Below are 15,047 nucleotides of genomic sequence, written 5' to 3'. Positions count from 1 at the left end.
CATAGCCCGGACCCTGATTCCATTCCGAGACCCGATTTCCGTAAATCGTTAGATCAATGACAGATCTTGACCTGGGTCTCACCATCCAAAACCACCTAACCTCTCCTCTCATCCTAACCATCCAAACCTCACCTAACCTCACCTAACCTCTCCTCTCATCCTAACCACCCAAACCTCACCCAAACCTCACCTAACCTCACCTAACCTCACCTAACCTTACCTAACCTCACCTAACCTTACCTAACCTCACCTAACCTCACCTAACCTCCTATCCCATTCTCCTATAAATACCCTCTCATCCCACCATCCAAGGGAGAAGAAAAAAAAGAATCCCTCTCTTAGAAAATTCATCCCTCTCCCTCATCTCTTCAAGGGTTCGGCCATCCTTGCCGGATCGGGTGATACGTTGGGTGATATATATCAAAAGCAGTCATTATCAAGCAAGGAATCATCTTCAAGGAATTAACATCAAAGAAAAATCAAACACAAAGTGGGTTTTCAAAGAGGTAGGCATTTATTTCAATTCTATGTAGGGTCTGTTTTCATGCATATCTTTTACTTTAAAAGAAAAACCATGTTAGGAAGCATCTAGGATCAATCTTTACTCATTCTTCTTGATGGTAGACTGTGAAGTTATACATGTTTCCCTCTTCTCTTAACCCATCTTATCTTCATTTTTATTTTTTCCTAATGGTTCACACCCTGGTTCCCCCTGGTTAGCCTCTGGTTAGACCCTGGTTGCACCCAGGTTCGTTGCTGGTTGCACCCAGGTTCGATACTGGTTCGCACCCTGGTTCCCTGCTGGTTCGCACTCTGGTTAGACCCTGGTTGCACCCAGGTTCGTTGCTGGTTGCACCCAGGTTCGATACTGGTTCACACCCAGGTTCGCTGCGGGTTGCACCCAGGTTCCCTGCTGGTTGCACCCTGGTTTCCCTGCTGGTTGCACCCTGGTTCCCCTGCTGGTTCGCACCCTGGTTCCCTGCTGGTTCGCACTCTGGTTAGACCCTGGTTGCACCCAGGTTCACTGCTGGTTGCACCCAGGTTCCCTGCTGGTTGCACCCTGGTTCCCCTGCTGGTTCGCACCCTGGTTCCCTGCTGGTTCGCACCCTGGTGCACCCTGGTCCGCACCCTGGTTTGTACCCTGCTTCCTCCTAGTTAGACCATGGCTAGTCTCGGGTTTGCTCCTAACTTAGACCCGACTCACTTGACCCTAACCATTAACCCAATCCAACCTAACCATTAACCCAATCCAACCTAACCATTAACCACACCTAAACCCATACCCATAAGCCTTAAACCCTATAACCATAGCCACACATCATACACCACATGCCTTTCATTCATCCACCCAACAGTACCCTCATACACCCCTACAATAGACCCGGCCAACCCAGTTAACCCGGCCATCGGGCCCATTCGGCCCAATTAATTCATTCCCCTTAAGAGCCACTTTGCCCTATTGGTTCCTAAGATACTCCAACCACCCAAACCTCAAGCCGCACCCCAATCCACGCTCAACCAGTTCCAATCCAGTCTAAGCCAAGTCAACCCGCACTTGACCTTGACCATTAACCCAATCCAATCCAACTCAACCATTAACCCCACCTAACCTGACCCTAGCACAACTCAACCGAGTCACATCAACCCAAGCCATACCTTTGTCCACTCACTGAGGCACACCATTTATCCATAAATCTGGTTACATTAAATCTAACCCAGCCAGGCCACCTGCAGCTTAAGTCAAATCGCCCCAATACAATCCATCCAAGTGGGATCCCAACCCAGCTCAACTGAGTCAACTCTAGCCAACCTCCCTAGTCGAGTTGACCCAACTCTCTAGTCGAGTATGCTCAACCTCTTTAACCGATTGGACTCCCCCCTTAGTTGACTCAATCCAATTCCTTAATCAACCCATCCCAATGCAACCGAGTCGCATTCGACCAAGTTGCGGCCTTCCATGTCACAACCGAGTCATTCCCCTATTCTACTAATGCCCTTTTACACCTAATAGAACTTCCTCCCTTTTGCCTAACCAAGTCATATCCCAACACAATCTGAGTCGCATGTCTGAATCCATTTGACCGAATCTCATAAGCCCGCCCATTTTGAATTCCCAAAATTCAAACCCTTGATGATTCCTATATGCTCAATTCTTTGATGCAAATTCCCAATTCCAAAATCCCATTGCTAAATCAATGTTTCTGAATCTCAAGTCCAATGCTCAAATACAAACCCGATTCCTGATCTAAATACCAATCCTGTTTTCCAAAATCCAAGCAACCTCCCCAGCGGAACTACGTGTGGCTTGATCCCCATCGCGGGGTACGTAGGCAATTTGGCACTCCCAAGTTCAGTCGCACCTTTCTCTATCTTTCTCATTCCCTCACACTATTTCATCATCTCTTCCATTTTTTTTTTTCACTAACCTCGAGAATTTAAATCGATTTGTCTTGTGTCTTTCGGAACCGTTGGATCACGGTTTCCGTCGTAAGGACCCTTAGAGCCCAATTTAGGAACACCGGTGTCGTGTCGTGTCCTAAGTTTTAGAGAGTCCTAGAGTTAGGAGTCCAGCCTCATCACGGACGTTTGCTATGTATAGCAACCGTGCCATAGGTCTAGTTACACTAGTCACCCAATCTTTCCCTAGGACAAGCCTAGTAAACTAGGATGTAAGGCAAACCTGCATTAGTCTAAGGGACCATTTGCATTTAGATGAGAATCATATAGCATCTTAGATGAAATCCTAAGATAATAAAATCCTCAACTTGAATTAAATAACTTCTCCTAAAACTGTTGAAACAGTCAATCCCGTCTAGGTCGGTGTCGTAGTTGAGTTAGGCATATGTAACTTAGCTTAGGTGCACCGAACTACGTCGACTCTGATCCCAGTGAGGCTTGGGTACGTAGGCAGCTTGGATGTCTGACGGCATACCACCCGCGAGTCGGCACCACAACAAATTGTGGTGTTTTGGATATTAATTTTCTTGTAAATGCTTAATCAAATCATTTAGGGCTTTCCATGAAATTAGAATTCTAGGAGAACTTTCACTTAGATTGAATCCAGACAAATTAATAAATCAAGATACACATTTAGGATTCTCATTGAAATTAGATCATAGGATGCATGTCACTTAGTTCGCACATTAACATAGAGTTGAATGAGCCATTTAAAATAAATTTAAAAGAGTTAGCTTTTGGAATCGAAGACCGATTATCGGGCAAGAATGGTGCAGGTGGCGGATAACTCCCCATACCTTCCATTCTCGTAACCAGGTAGCGAGTCTAGATTTCTGGTTAATTTCGGGTCCTAGATCCCACATCTAGGTGGCGACTCTGTCAGTGTCTTTCGTGTGGAATTCGGATTGCCTTAGTGATCCCAAGTTCACATAAAAGACGAATTACAATCAACAATTAAAAACACACGCCAATCGCGTGGATACGAGAGACCAAGAGAGAGCGCGTGGCGGCTCGCGCCCCACACTCCCTCACGGGCTAGGTACCACAGTTTGGCGACTCTGCTGGGGACCACCTAACTTCATTAAAATTTCAAAAGATAATTCATTTGAATTCAATTTAATTGGCTCATAAAAACTCTATACTTGTTAGATTAGTTTGTCTTGTTTTATTTTCTCATCACACTTTACTCAAACTTAATCTAACAAAACCTGAAGGCATCATAGATTGCGCAAACATATTGCACACACTTACATCACTTGCATCTAAACTCTGCATCTCACGTGCACACACGTCCTATTTTAGGAACCCGGAGTGTTATCTAGCATGGTTGACTGGGATTTCATCACCTGGTGCCTCTGTGCTAGAGAAGCATTCCACCCTTAGCCTAGTACCATTATGGTACGTAAACGGATCTCTTGTTCACGTACTGATACGCCGGACACTGGTACAGTATATCGAACAGGGATTCGCGCTAAGGGAACTCTTGGCCTTACCCCTAGATTAACCCACACATGCATGTAGTATACGAACACATGTGCATCACGTGTGTGAGCCTAGTTTAGGATATCCTGCCTATTTGTGTCTAGATTAGGCCGTAGACCATCTTCCAATGGCTACGATCGGTCCTAGGTACACGAACAAAGTCATGAGTCGAGATCCTCTCTCCACTCCGCTTGATTAGGATTAGGGTTGATGCCTTCAGGTCACACTGTTAAAATGTGCGAGATTAAAAAAAAAAAAATTTCCTTTAGGGGTTAGGATATAAATCCTATCATTTCCAAAGATCTCATAGGATTAGTCATTCTTGATCTATCCGTTGAAAGCAATCTTATGCTATCTCATCTAATCTTTCGATCGTATGCCTTTCATTCTTCTATCGTGTGATTCGATCATGTATTCATACTTTCCTTGTACTGGCAGGAACTTATCCTAATCTCGTGTTCATGTAATCCTGATCATTCTTATATCCCTTCTCTTGGCTTACGGGCACTATGTCTACTCGTACAATTCTTGATTGGATCCGTGGTACATTAAGAGAATCCCATATCTACGCCATAAGTGAACAAGAGAAAAATCTCTTCGGCTACGTGGCAACCATCAAGCTCGATTGGGGATTACTCTATGCCGCATCAGAGTGTTGGGATCCCGATCATCATGTCTTCCGTTTTGGCAACCAAGAAATGTGTCCCACCTTTGAAGAATGGTGTGCCTTATTGGAATATCCTGTGGATGGCCCTCTAGTGAAGCCATCCTGTGTTCCAGATTATCGTCCTTTGTTCCTTTGCTTGATGGATAATCCAGATGAATCCATGAACTCTTTCATGAAAGGCCAAGAAGTGTCCATGCAGCGACTGATTGACATTTACCCTCCTGTTGGATACATTGGTGCTGTTGATATTCAAAAAGCTCGACGGCGCGCTTTGAGATTCTGCTCCTTTGCTAGGTTCCTCACTGTCCAGCCTTCTCGCTTTGCGTCAGCTGTTCTTCTGGACCTCGTTGATCAAATGGATCGTGGCGCCAATCCAATTCCTACTATGCTTGCAGAAACTTTCAATGGATTGGATGATATGGCTCACCTTCGTGCCAGTTCAGGTCCAAGCTCTTATATTCGCTCTTTCGTTGGGTCTTTCTCAGGATGTCCTGCATTACTTCAAGTGTGGTTATGCCACAAGCTAAAAATTGCAGCTCCTGTCCATTTTGATCATACGTTATACACCTTCAGTGAATGGCGTCATGATGTTTCTTTCGATCATAAAAGCGATTGGGTTGAATGGTTAAATTCTCGCCAAGAAGATCAGATTTATTGGCAAATTCCCGGAATCCAAGAAGCTGTCTTCAACACCGGAGAAGCTAACTACGTTCGCCTTCTTGGTCTCAAAAAGACTTCCTTTTATGTTCCTGCCAGGATTCAGCGTCAGTATGGAAGGGAGCAATCCATTGTGCCTCCCCTTCATCATTTCTATCCGCCTGAGGGTCTCAAGCCCAAGATTGTCAAAGCTGTTTCATCTGCTTGGGATGCAAGAATCATCAAACCTTTAAAGGAGTCAGTTGAGGAAGATTGTCGTCCGAAGAAGAAGTCTAAAAAGAATGCTTAGTTCCATGTTTATCTTTGAAAGATTGAACCATGTACTCAAATTTTAATGATTGATCAATAAAGTCCATCCTTCTCTTTCATTATCTTTGTCTATGTGTGCATCATCGTCTATTCTTCTCTCTGATTTTAAAATATGTCTTTCGGATATTACAGGGCAATAAACATCATAGCTAACCCTAATACTCCTTGGGTTCGGGTCTCTTCGCGGTTAGAGAGGAAATCTGTTTCTCCGCCACCTTCTCTAAGAACCCCAGCATCTCCTTCTTTCCCGTCCTCATCCTCACCAATGGCAGACAACCAAGATGGTCTTCCACCCGCTGCTATTACCGATACTCTTACCTTGATTCTCCAACAGCTTCAAGAACTCAAAGAAGAAAACCGAGTTATCAAGGCTCAGCTTTCTGAAAAGTTGGGACCGTCGTTGTCCAAGGATAAAGGGCCTATGCGCCAAGCAGCTACTCCAGTAGCACCTGCCCAAACAGTGTTCATCAATATCCCTGATAAAGTCGAAGAAGACTTAGAAAAAGAGCAGTACAGCGAGAATCACAGTAGGCCTTCTCAGTCCATGGTTGATAAGTCTGTTATGGAGAAATTAGAGACTCTTACCAGGAAAGTTCAAGACATTCAGTTTCAAGACCAGGGTGGTTTCAATCCCAGTGATCTTACTTTATTTCCCGAAATTCGCCTTCCTGCCAATTTTCAAATGCCCGATTTCGACAAATATGATGGTGTGGGTTGTCCAATCACACATTTGCAAATGTTCACCATCATGTGTCAGCCTCAAGGGTTATCTTCTGAGCAAATGGCTCAATTGTTCCCAGTTTCCCTAACCAAGGTTGCGAGGAGATGGTTCATGGTCTTGGACAAGACTCGTTACAGGACATGGAAGGATATCGGCGAGCAGTTCATCAGGCAATTCAAATATGATGATGGGACAGAAATCACCAGAAAGGATTTAGAGAGAACAAAGCAAGACTTGAGGGAATCCTTTTTGATTTTTGTGAAAAGATGGAGGAGAATAGCAGCTCAGATGATGGAGCGCCCGTCTGAGGAAGAACAAGTCCAGATAATCATGAAAAATATTTCCCCCCAGCTCCAGTATCACATGTCTTTGCAATACTATCCAGACTTCAAACACTTCATCGTGGCTGGCACCCAGATAGAGGAGGCTATGGCTCAAGGTGTATTCAACCGTAGCAACCCAAACCCCAGAGATTTCAAAAAGTCCCCTCCAGCCCAAGTCAATAGTATTTCCCGTTCCAATGCTCAATCCTCTAGGTCCCAAGAACCTTTAGTAATGGACTATGCTCAAACCGCAACCGCACCTCGGCAACAAACCCGGGTAGAATTTACCCCTCTTCCCATTCCATCTTCAGAGGTGCTTAAGCAGTGTCTTGCTTCAGGTCGCATAACCTTACCTGCCATCCGGCCTCCCCCCAATCCTCTACCTGCAAGTTGGCGAGCTGACCTACACTGTGAGTACCACAGAGGTCCTGGTCATCTTACTGACAACTGCATTGCCTTGAAATTTAGAATCCAGAAACTCATTGATGAGAAAGTCATTGCATTCCAGCCAAGACCCAATGTCACCCAAAACCCATTACCTGGTCATGCAAATCCTCCTGCTGCCGTTAATGCCATAACCATAGGAGATCCTGAGTTTGACCCTCTTACCCTCATATGTGCCTTAGAACCCATCTCTGAACCCCAAATCATATTCTGTGATGAATCACACCTAAGAGAGTCTGTACCTCCCTTGGTAATCACCTATGAGCCACAAGTCCCTCAAATTATCACTTATGATGAGCCTGAATTGGATGAAGTCAGACATGTGACAAGGGGCGGAAGAATTTTCAAACCTGTTGAATTGAGAGTCGAAAATCCAGGGGCATTGGCTCGAGGAGAGGAGCCGCAATATGTGAAAGATCCAGATGATGAAGTTGTGCAGCAGTTAAAGAAAACTCAGGCTGTTATATCTGTATGGGGATTATTGATAGCATCAAAGAAACACAGAGAGGCTGTGTTAAAAGAATTGAATACAACACAGGTATCCTCAGAGATATCTCCGGAGCAACTGGCTGAAGTTGTTGCTCTAACCCAGGCCACCAGGGCCATTAGTTTCTCAGATCAAGAGCTGCCTCCTCAAGGTCGGAATCATGCTAGAGCTCTTCATGTCACTATTGTTTGTGGAGGCAAGAAAGTACCATCTGTGTTGGTAGATAACGGATCCGCGTTGAATGTGTGTCCATTAAGAACTGCCATTACCTTGGGTTTCGGTCCCACTGATTTTGCCGAATCAACCCTTGGTATCCTCGCATATGACAATACCCGAAGAAATGTGGTCGGAGTCCTCACCACCAAGATCGTTATGGGCGGTCAAGAATTTGAGGTTGAGTTTCAAGTTATTGATATCAAAGCCTCGTTCAATATGCTTCTAGGACGTCCCTGGTTGCATAAGGAAGGTGCTGTCGCTTCAACCCTTCACCAAAAATTGAAGTTCATTAAAGATGGGAAGTTGTTCACTGTCAGAGGTGATGAAGAGCCAGAAATAGGGCAAATAACAGGAGAAACTTTGATCCTTCCAGTTGCAAAAGCAGATGACTACAACTTGAATGGTTTCGCATTCGAGGTTGCTGTTATCTCTTACAAGGATGCCTCTCGGGAGGAGTTGTGTTTGCCGTTCGCCATCAGTTCTGTGGTGGCCAAGATGATGAGAAAAATGAACTACTTCCCTGGTATGAATTTGGGCCGTGATCCAAGCAAGGCATCTCACTGGCGCCCAATCAAAGCAAACCATGGAATTTTCGGTCTTGGATATGTACCTACTGAAGAGGAGGAGGAAGCCATGGAAAAATTGTTGAAATTGAAGGAAGAAATCCTCCGCACCGGAAGGGTACTCCTAATGGCTCCATATCCCTTATCAATGAATGGTCATTTTATCAAAGAAGGTGAGACGTTTCCATACTATGGGTTTTCTGAACCATGGTATGACTCAGTGACAGGGATCATGATACCCGGTTTTGAAATATTCAGTGGCCTTGCTCTCCCAGAAACAGAACCGCCGATATATTATGTTGAGAAAACTGTTGAGGACTGGTTAGTCTACCTTGAGCCAGATGTGCTGGAATCTTTGTTTGAAGAAAATGTGCCTGATGTTGATTACTATTCTGAAGAACAAGAAGAGACAGATTGTGAAGATATGCTAGTGGCAGTTATTCAGAGTAATGATACCTTTACTGAACCTCAGAGTCAGATTGCACCTGCAACAGAAAATCTTTCAAACTGGAGTTCTGATGTTTTTCCATCTTATTTTATTGCTAAGTCAAGTCTAGTCAAGTCGAGTGAATCAGTGTCAGTGCCTAGTCCAGGCGAGTCATTTTCTGAGTTTATTTACTATGTGAATCCTGAACCTGTTCAGGATGAGTCCAATGATAATGATGTAACTTCTTTCAATTCAATGAAATCTGATTCTCAGTATGTCTCTGTGTTTGCTTCTGACTTTAATAATAATGATAACACTCCCTCCTCAGATGAGGAAGGGGGGATCGACGAAACTCCCCTTGAATTGCAGCATATGCTCAAACAAGAGGAGGAGCGCCGAGCCCAGCCTCTTAAAGATGAAATCGAAATTATAAACATCGGAACAGAAGATTTAATACAGGAAATACGAATTGGAAATACTCTATCCTCTGAAGAGCGCGATGAATTAATAAACCTACTTAAGGAATATAAAGAAGTTTTTGCCTGGTCCTACAAAGATATGCCCGGGTTGAGCGAAGACATTGTTCAGCACAAGCTACCTTTATTGCCTGGGATTAAACCTAAAAAGCAGAAGCTAAGGAGAATGAAGCCTGAGTGGGTCCTGAAAGTAGAAGAAGAGGTTACTAAGCAGTTGAATGCTGGATTTCTGCAAGTGGTGGAATATCCAGAATGGCTCGCAAATATAGTACCTGTACCGAAGAAAGATGGAAAGGTGAGAATGTGTGTAGATTTCAGGGATTTGAACAAGGCAAGTCCAAAAGATGATTTCCCTCTACCACATATCGATATCTTGGTGGACAATACGGCCGGGCATGAATTACTATCTTTTATGGATGGTTTCTCGGGCTACAATCAAATTAAGATGGCACCCGAGGACATGGCTAAGACCTCGTTCATTACACAATGGGGGACATATTGCTATCGGGTAATGCCATTTGGTCTTAAGAATGCCGGTGCGACATACCAAAGAGCAGCTACAGCCTTGCTCCATGACATGATACATAGAGAAGTCGAAGTTTATGTCGATGATATGATTGTAAAAGCCAAGGAAAGGAAAGATCATATCCCGAACCTTAAGAAGTTCTTTGAAAGAATTCTCAAATACCAGCTTCGCCTGAATCCTAGCAAGTGTGTGTTCGGGGTTACCTCCGGTAAGTTGCTTGGATTTATGGTGAGTCAAAGGGGTATAGAGGTAGATCCTCAGAAGATTAAGGCTATCCAGGAGATGCCACCGCCTAGAACCGAGAAGGAAATTCGGGGATTCCTAGGAAGGATACAGTTCCTAAGGCGATTCATCGCTCATCTGACATCAACTTGTGAACCTATCTTTAAGCTCTTAAAGAAGAACTCTTCCAAAGAATGGACAGAGGAATGTCAGCAGGCCTTTGAAAAGATAAAGCAAAGTTTGTCTGAGCCACCGATAGTAGCACCAGTGATACCGGGGCATCCATTGCTGCTTTACTTGTCAGTAACAGAAACCACAATGGGTTGTATGTTAGCACAGCAAGATCCAGAAACCAAGCATGAAAAGGCTGTGTATTATCTTAGCAAGAAGATGTTGGAGTATGAACAAAAGTATACTGTCCTAGAAAAAACCTGCTTAGCCTTGGTTTGGGCCACTCAGCGACTCAGGCATTACCTTTTATCACATAAGGTCCTGCTTTTGTCGAGGATGGATCCTCTGAAGTATCTCTTTGAAAAACCAGCCCTGACAGGCAGGACTGCCAGATGGTTATTATTGTTGTCTGAATTTGACATCACTCATGTAACCCAAAAATCAGTAAAGGGCCGAGCCATTGCTGAACAATTGGCGGAAGCACCCCGAGAAGAAAGTCAGCATTTCAAGCCGATGTTCCCAGATGAAGAGATCATGATGGTTGAAGATGAGTATCCAGAAACTGGTTGGACCCTCTATTTTGATGGAGCAGCAAACCAAACAGGACAAGGAGTAGGGGCATTGCTTGTGTCGCCTCGAAATGAGCATGTCCCCGTTGCCGTTAAGTTACAATTCAATTGCACCAACAATATGGCAGAATATGAAGCATGCATTGTTGGGCTTGAGGCTGCATTGGCCTTAGGCATAGAGAATCTTGACGTATATGGAGATTCGAAGCTAATCATTTGCCAAACTCAAGGAGAGTGGAGAACCAAAGAAGAAAAGCTATTGCCATATCATGAATACTTGGATATTCTCGCTAAGCAATTTCAACGCGTCACTTTCAGTTATTTGCCAAGGTTGAAGAATAGATTCGCCGATGCCTTAGCAACGTTAGCTTCCATGATTGACATACCTCACAATATGAAGATGAGGCCCATCACGGTTCAAGAGCAATGGGCTACTGCATATGTTGATGCTATAGAAATAGCTGCAAGATGTCCCGATGGAAAGCCATGGTATACAGACATAAAGAACTACATCTCAGGCCAGGGGCATCCCAATGAGGCGTCGAGTAAAGAAATAAGGACTTTGCAGAGATTGGCAGCTAATTTCGTCATTTGTGGAGGAGAGTTGTATCGACGGTCTTTCGATGGAATTCAACTCTTATGTGTCACTGAAGATCAGGCAGAAGAAATTCTCGCAGATATTCATGAAGGGGTGTGTGGGCCTCATATGAATGGGAAGATGTTGGCAAGGAAGATCCTACGTCTGGGGTATTATTGGCCGACATTAGAAGCAGATTGTCACACATTTGTGAAGAGATGCTATAAATGTCAGATACATGCGAATCTCATCCATGTACCACCCACCGAATTGCATTCTCTTACCTCTCCTTGGCCGTTTTCGGTATGGGGAATTGACATCATTGGCAAGATTTCTCCCAAGTCGTCTAATGGTCACGAGTACATACTCGTTGCTATTGATTACTTCACCAAGTGGGTTGAGGCCGCTTCTTATGCAAAGCTTACATCCTCATCAGTTGCTAAATTCATACGCACCAACATAATTTGCAGATATGGAATTCCCCATGAACTTATCTCAGATAATGGATCTCATTTCAAGAAGGAAGTAATCTCTCTTTGCGAAGAGTTCAAGATTAAGCATCATAAATCCTCGCCTTATCGTCCGCAGACAAATGGAGCGGTAGAAGCTGCAAACAAAAATGTCAAGACTATCATTAGCAAAATGTCAGAAACTTATAAAGATTGGTCGAATAAGTTACCATACGCCTTGTGGGCTTACAGAACATCAATTAGGGCTTCAACTGGGGCAACCCCTTACTCTCTTGTTTACGGGATGGAAGCAGTGCTACCTGTTGAGATCCGTGTACCTTCGCTCCGAGTATTGACTGAAGTCAAGTTACCAGAAAATGAATGGGCAGATGCCAGGTATAAAGAGTTGAACATGCTAGACGAGAAGAGATTAAAGGCGCTTTACCATGTGCAAGGTTATCAGCGCAGAATAGCCCGTGCTTTTAATAAAAAGGTTAAGGTCAGAGATTTAGAAGAAGGCAATCTTGTTCTAAAAGAGAATCGAGCACCAATGTTTGACCCAAGGGGCAAGTTCAAACCAAATTGGTCAGGACCATACATTGTGGACCAAATCTTACCCGGAAAAGCCGTCAAGCTCCGTAATTTAAATGGAGAAATATTGCCAGAACCAACAAATCTTGATCAACTCAAGAGGTTCTATGCTTGAACATCAGAAGGCCGTCCTTTGGCCGAATAAATCCCAAATTCATAACCAAAAATCAAAAAATTTATAACCTTTTGCAAACCCTTTTGAGCCTAAATAAAATTTTCCTTCAAATCCCAATATACTAGGGGCATTCGCCCTGAACTACGCATGATCTGATTCCTACACTGGGATACGTAGGCAACCTGTTCATAGGTTCGGTCGAGACCCTTGCAAAACCTTAAGCCATTCTTTGAAAAGCCCTACCTCACCTATAAAGTCCTTTTGGTGTTCAAGTAAAAAGAAAAGAAGATAAAAAAAAAATAATAAAAAAGAAAAGAAATGGAGCTTGAAGATCCGCTAGATTGAAAAACATGAAAAGGCGATCTAGGCAAAATTTAGGATCATTCCCCTGCTAAGTTGAAAACCTGAAAGGGCGGCTTAGGCAAAAGGTAAGGGGGTGGCCCGCTGAGTCGAAAACCTGAAAAGGCGATTCAGGCAAAAGTTAAGGCCGAGCGGTCCACCAAGTTGAAAATCCAAAAAAGGAAGACTTGGTCGTGGTAAGATTGGATTCACGCCAAAAGAATTACATCGGTCTCTGAACTCGCGGTAGGTCAGGCGAAGCTAATACACAATGATTCTCGAAACTAGGGGCATTAATTTTGAAGCAATCTGAAAGTTGATAGAAAGATATATGAGGTATCACTGTATTAAAAATAAGTGAAGATGTTTATCAATGGAGAAACGTTCTTTAAAAGAGGCTAGTCTAACCCAAAAGAAAATACTGATAAGTCAGAAGCATCACGAGATTACTGGAGTAATCTTTCTTATTTTGTGTTTTTATTACAAGTGTCTGTAGTTCTATTTAAAAAAAAAAAAAAAAAAAAAAAATTTAGAATTGTTGTAGGGTGCAATCACTCTGAAGGCAGGTTCATTAACAGGTTCTGAGGAACTTGGAAAAAGGTGACGCTGTCACGAATGACGAAGATCTTTGAAAGAATAATCTCTGGTCAACGAATAGAAGAAGGTTAGAATGCCTCAAACTGAGGCAGATTGCTAATGAAGTGGCATCCCATATTTAAGCCCTGAAGTTCTTTTGCTGCATAGTGTTATTAAATCCTTTGCTTCTAAAGTTGTTAATTGGAAATTTCGATTTCTCTCAAAGCTCAAATCATCATATCTCTCTGAATCCATTTGGAAAAAGATATTTTCTCTCTGAACATCACACAAATATGATATCTCGCTTCCTTGGAGTCCGTACAAATACGGTATTTCACTCTCCGAGTCCATACGACTATGGTCTCTTATCCCCTTTGAACATCATACAACTATGATGTCTCATTTCCTTGGAATCCGTACAAATACGGTATTTCATTCTCTTCGAGTTCATACAACTATGGTCTCTTATCCCCTTTGAACATCATACAACTATGATGTCTCATTTCCTTGGAATCCGTACAAATACGGTATTTCATTCTCTTCGAATCCATACAACTATGGTCTCTTATCCCCTTTGAACATCATACAACTATGATGTCTCATTTCCTTGGAATCCGTACAAATACGGTATTTCATTCTCTTCGAGTTCATACAACTATGGTCTCTTATCCCCTTTGAACATCATACAACTATGATGTCTCATTTCCTTGGAATCCGTACAAATACGGTATTTCATTCTCTTCGAATCCATACAACTATGGTCTCTTATACCCTTTGAACATCATACAACTATGATGTCTCATTTCCTTGGAATCCGTATAAATACGGTATTTCATCTTGCCCAAGCCCATTCAAAAATGATGCTGCATTTTCATTAAGAATCTTTCAAAAGTCATCCATTATTCTCTGAGACCATTTGAAAATGACGTCTCATTTCCTCTGAAGCTGTTCAAAAGCGATATTCCTTTCCCTCCGAAAATCCATTTGAAAATGGTATCCCATTTCTCTCGTTGCCAGCGGCACCGCAGCGGGTTTGTTTTATTGCATTCCAATTCTAGGATTTCATCTAAGGTCTTGCATTATATTAGGTTGCATTGTGTTTAGGGGGTCCTTTGTCGATTAAAGCTACGCAAAATGGTTCTGTCATTTTGACTTTGGTATTCGATGACTACGTCGTCTCTACCAAAGAGGGGCATCTGTAGACACCCACATTTTGCTTTACTTTAACCAACAATAACCTAATATATTGATCCATCCTCAAATTTTTTGAAAAAAAAAACAAAATGATAAAGAGATGTACCTGGTGAGATGATTAGATCCGAAAAATTGAAAAATACCCTGATTAGTGAATTTAGTGTGTTAAATCCATGTGAGAACCCCCTCTATCATTGATTTATATGTTTTAGGTCATTAATATCTTGATCTGACTTTACGGATCATCAATCGGGACAAAATAAGCTAGGGTCACTTCATAGCCCGGACCCTGATTCCATTCCGAGACCCGATTTCCGTAAATCGTTAGATCAATGACAGATCTTGACCTGGGTCTCACCATCCAAAACCACCTAACCTCTCCTCTCATCCTAACCATCCAAACCTCACCTAACCTCACCTAACCTCTCCTCTCATCCTAACCACCCAAACCTCACCCAAACCTCACCTAACCTCACCTAACCTCACCTA

The 15,047-nt window shown here is 43.1% G+C and overlaps 1 protein-coding gene across 1 annotated transcript; it reads left to right on the top strand.

Moving 5' to 3' along the window:
* Positions 1 to 325: 325 nt before the first annotated feature.
* Positions 326 to 5,712, top strand: LOC143852448 (uncharacterized). Its single transcript, XM_077361831.1, has 3 exons — positions 326 to 506; positions 4,378 to 5,370; positions 5,705 to 5,712. The coding sequence occupies exons 2-3, from the start codon at positions 4,449 to 4,451 to the stop codon at positions 5,710 to 5,712; spliced, it is 930 nt and encodes a 309-aa protein (XP_077217946.1). The 5' UTR covers positions 326 to 506; positions 4,378 to 4,448.
* The last annotated feature ends 9,335 nt before the right edge of the window (positions 5,713 to 15,047 follow it).

Source organism: Tasmannia lanceolata, unplaced genomic scaffold (assembly GCF_043159265.1).
Source record: "Tasmannia lanceolata isolate RefF3 unplaced genomic scaffold, GAP_Taslan_0.1 ptg000019l, whole genome shotgun sequence".
Taxonomy (NCBI): domain Eukaryota; kingdom Viridiplantae; phylum Streptophyta; class Magnoliopsida; order Canellales; family Winteraceae; genus Tasmannia; species Tasmannia lanceolata.
The sequence above is the reverse complement of the archived record's forward strand: the minus strand, read 5'-3'. Positions and strand labels throughout refer to the sequence as shown.

What these genes read in the sequence shown, in the direction of transcription:
- LOC143852448 (XM_077361831.1), top strand. Translation starts at nt 4,449, where the DNA reads ATGTCTACTCGTACAATTCTTGATTGGATCCGTGGTACATTAAGAGAA.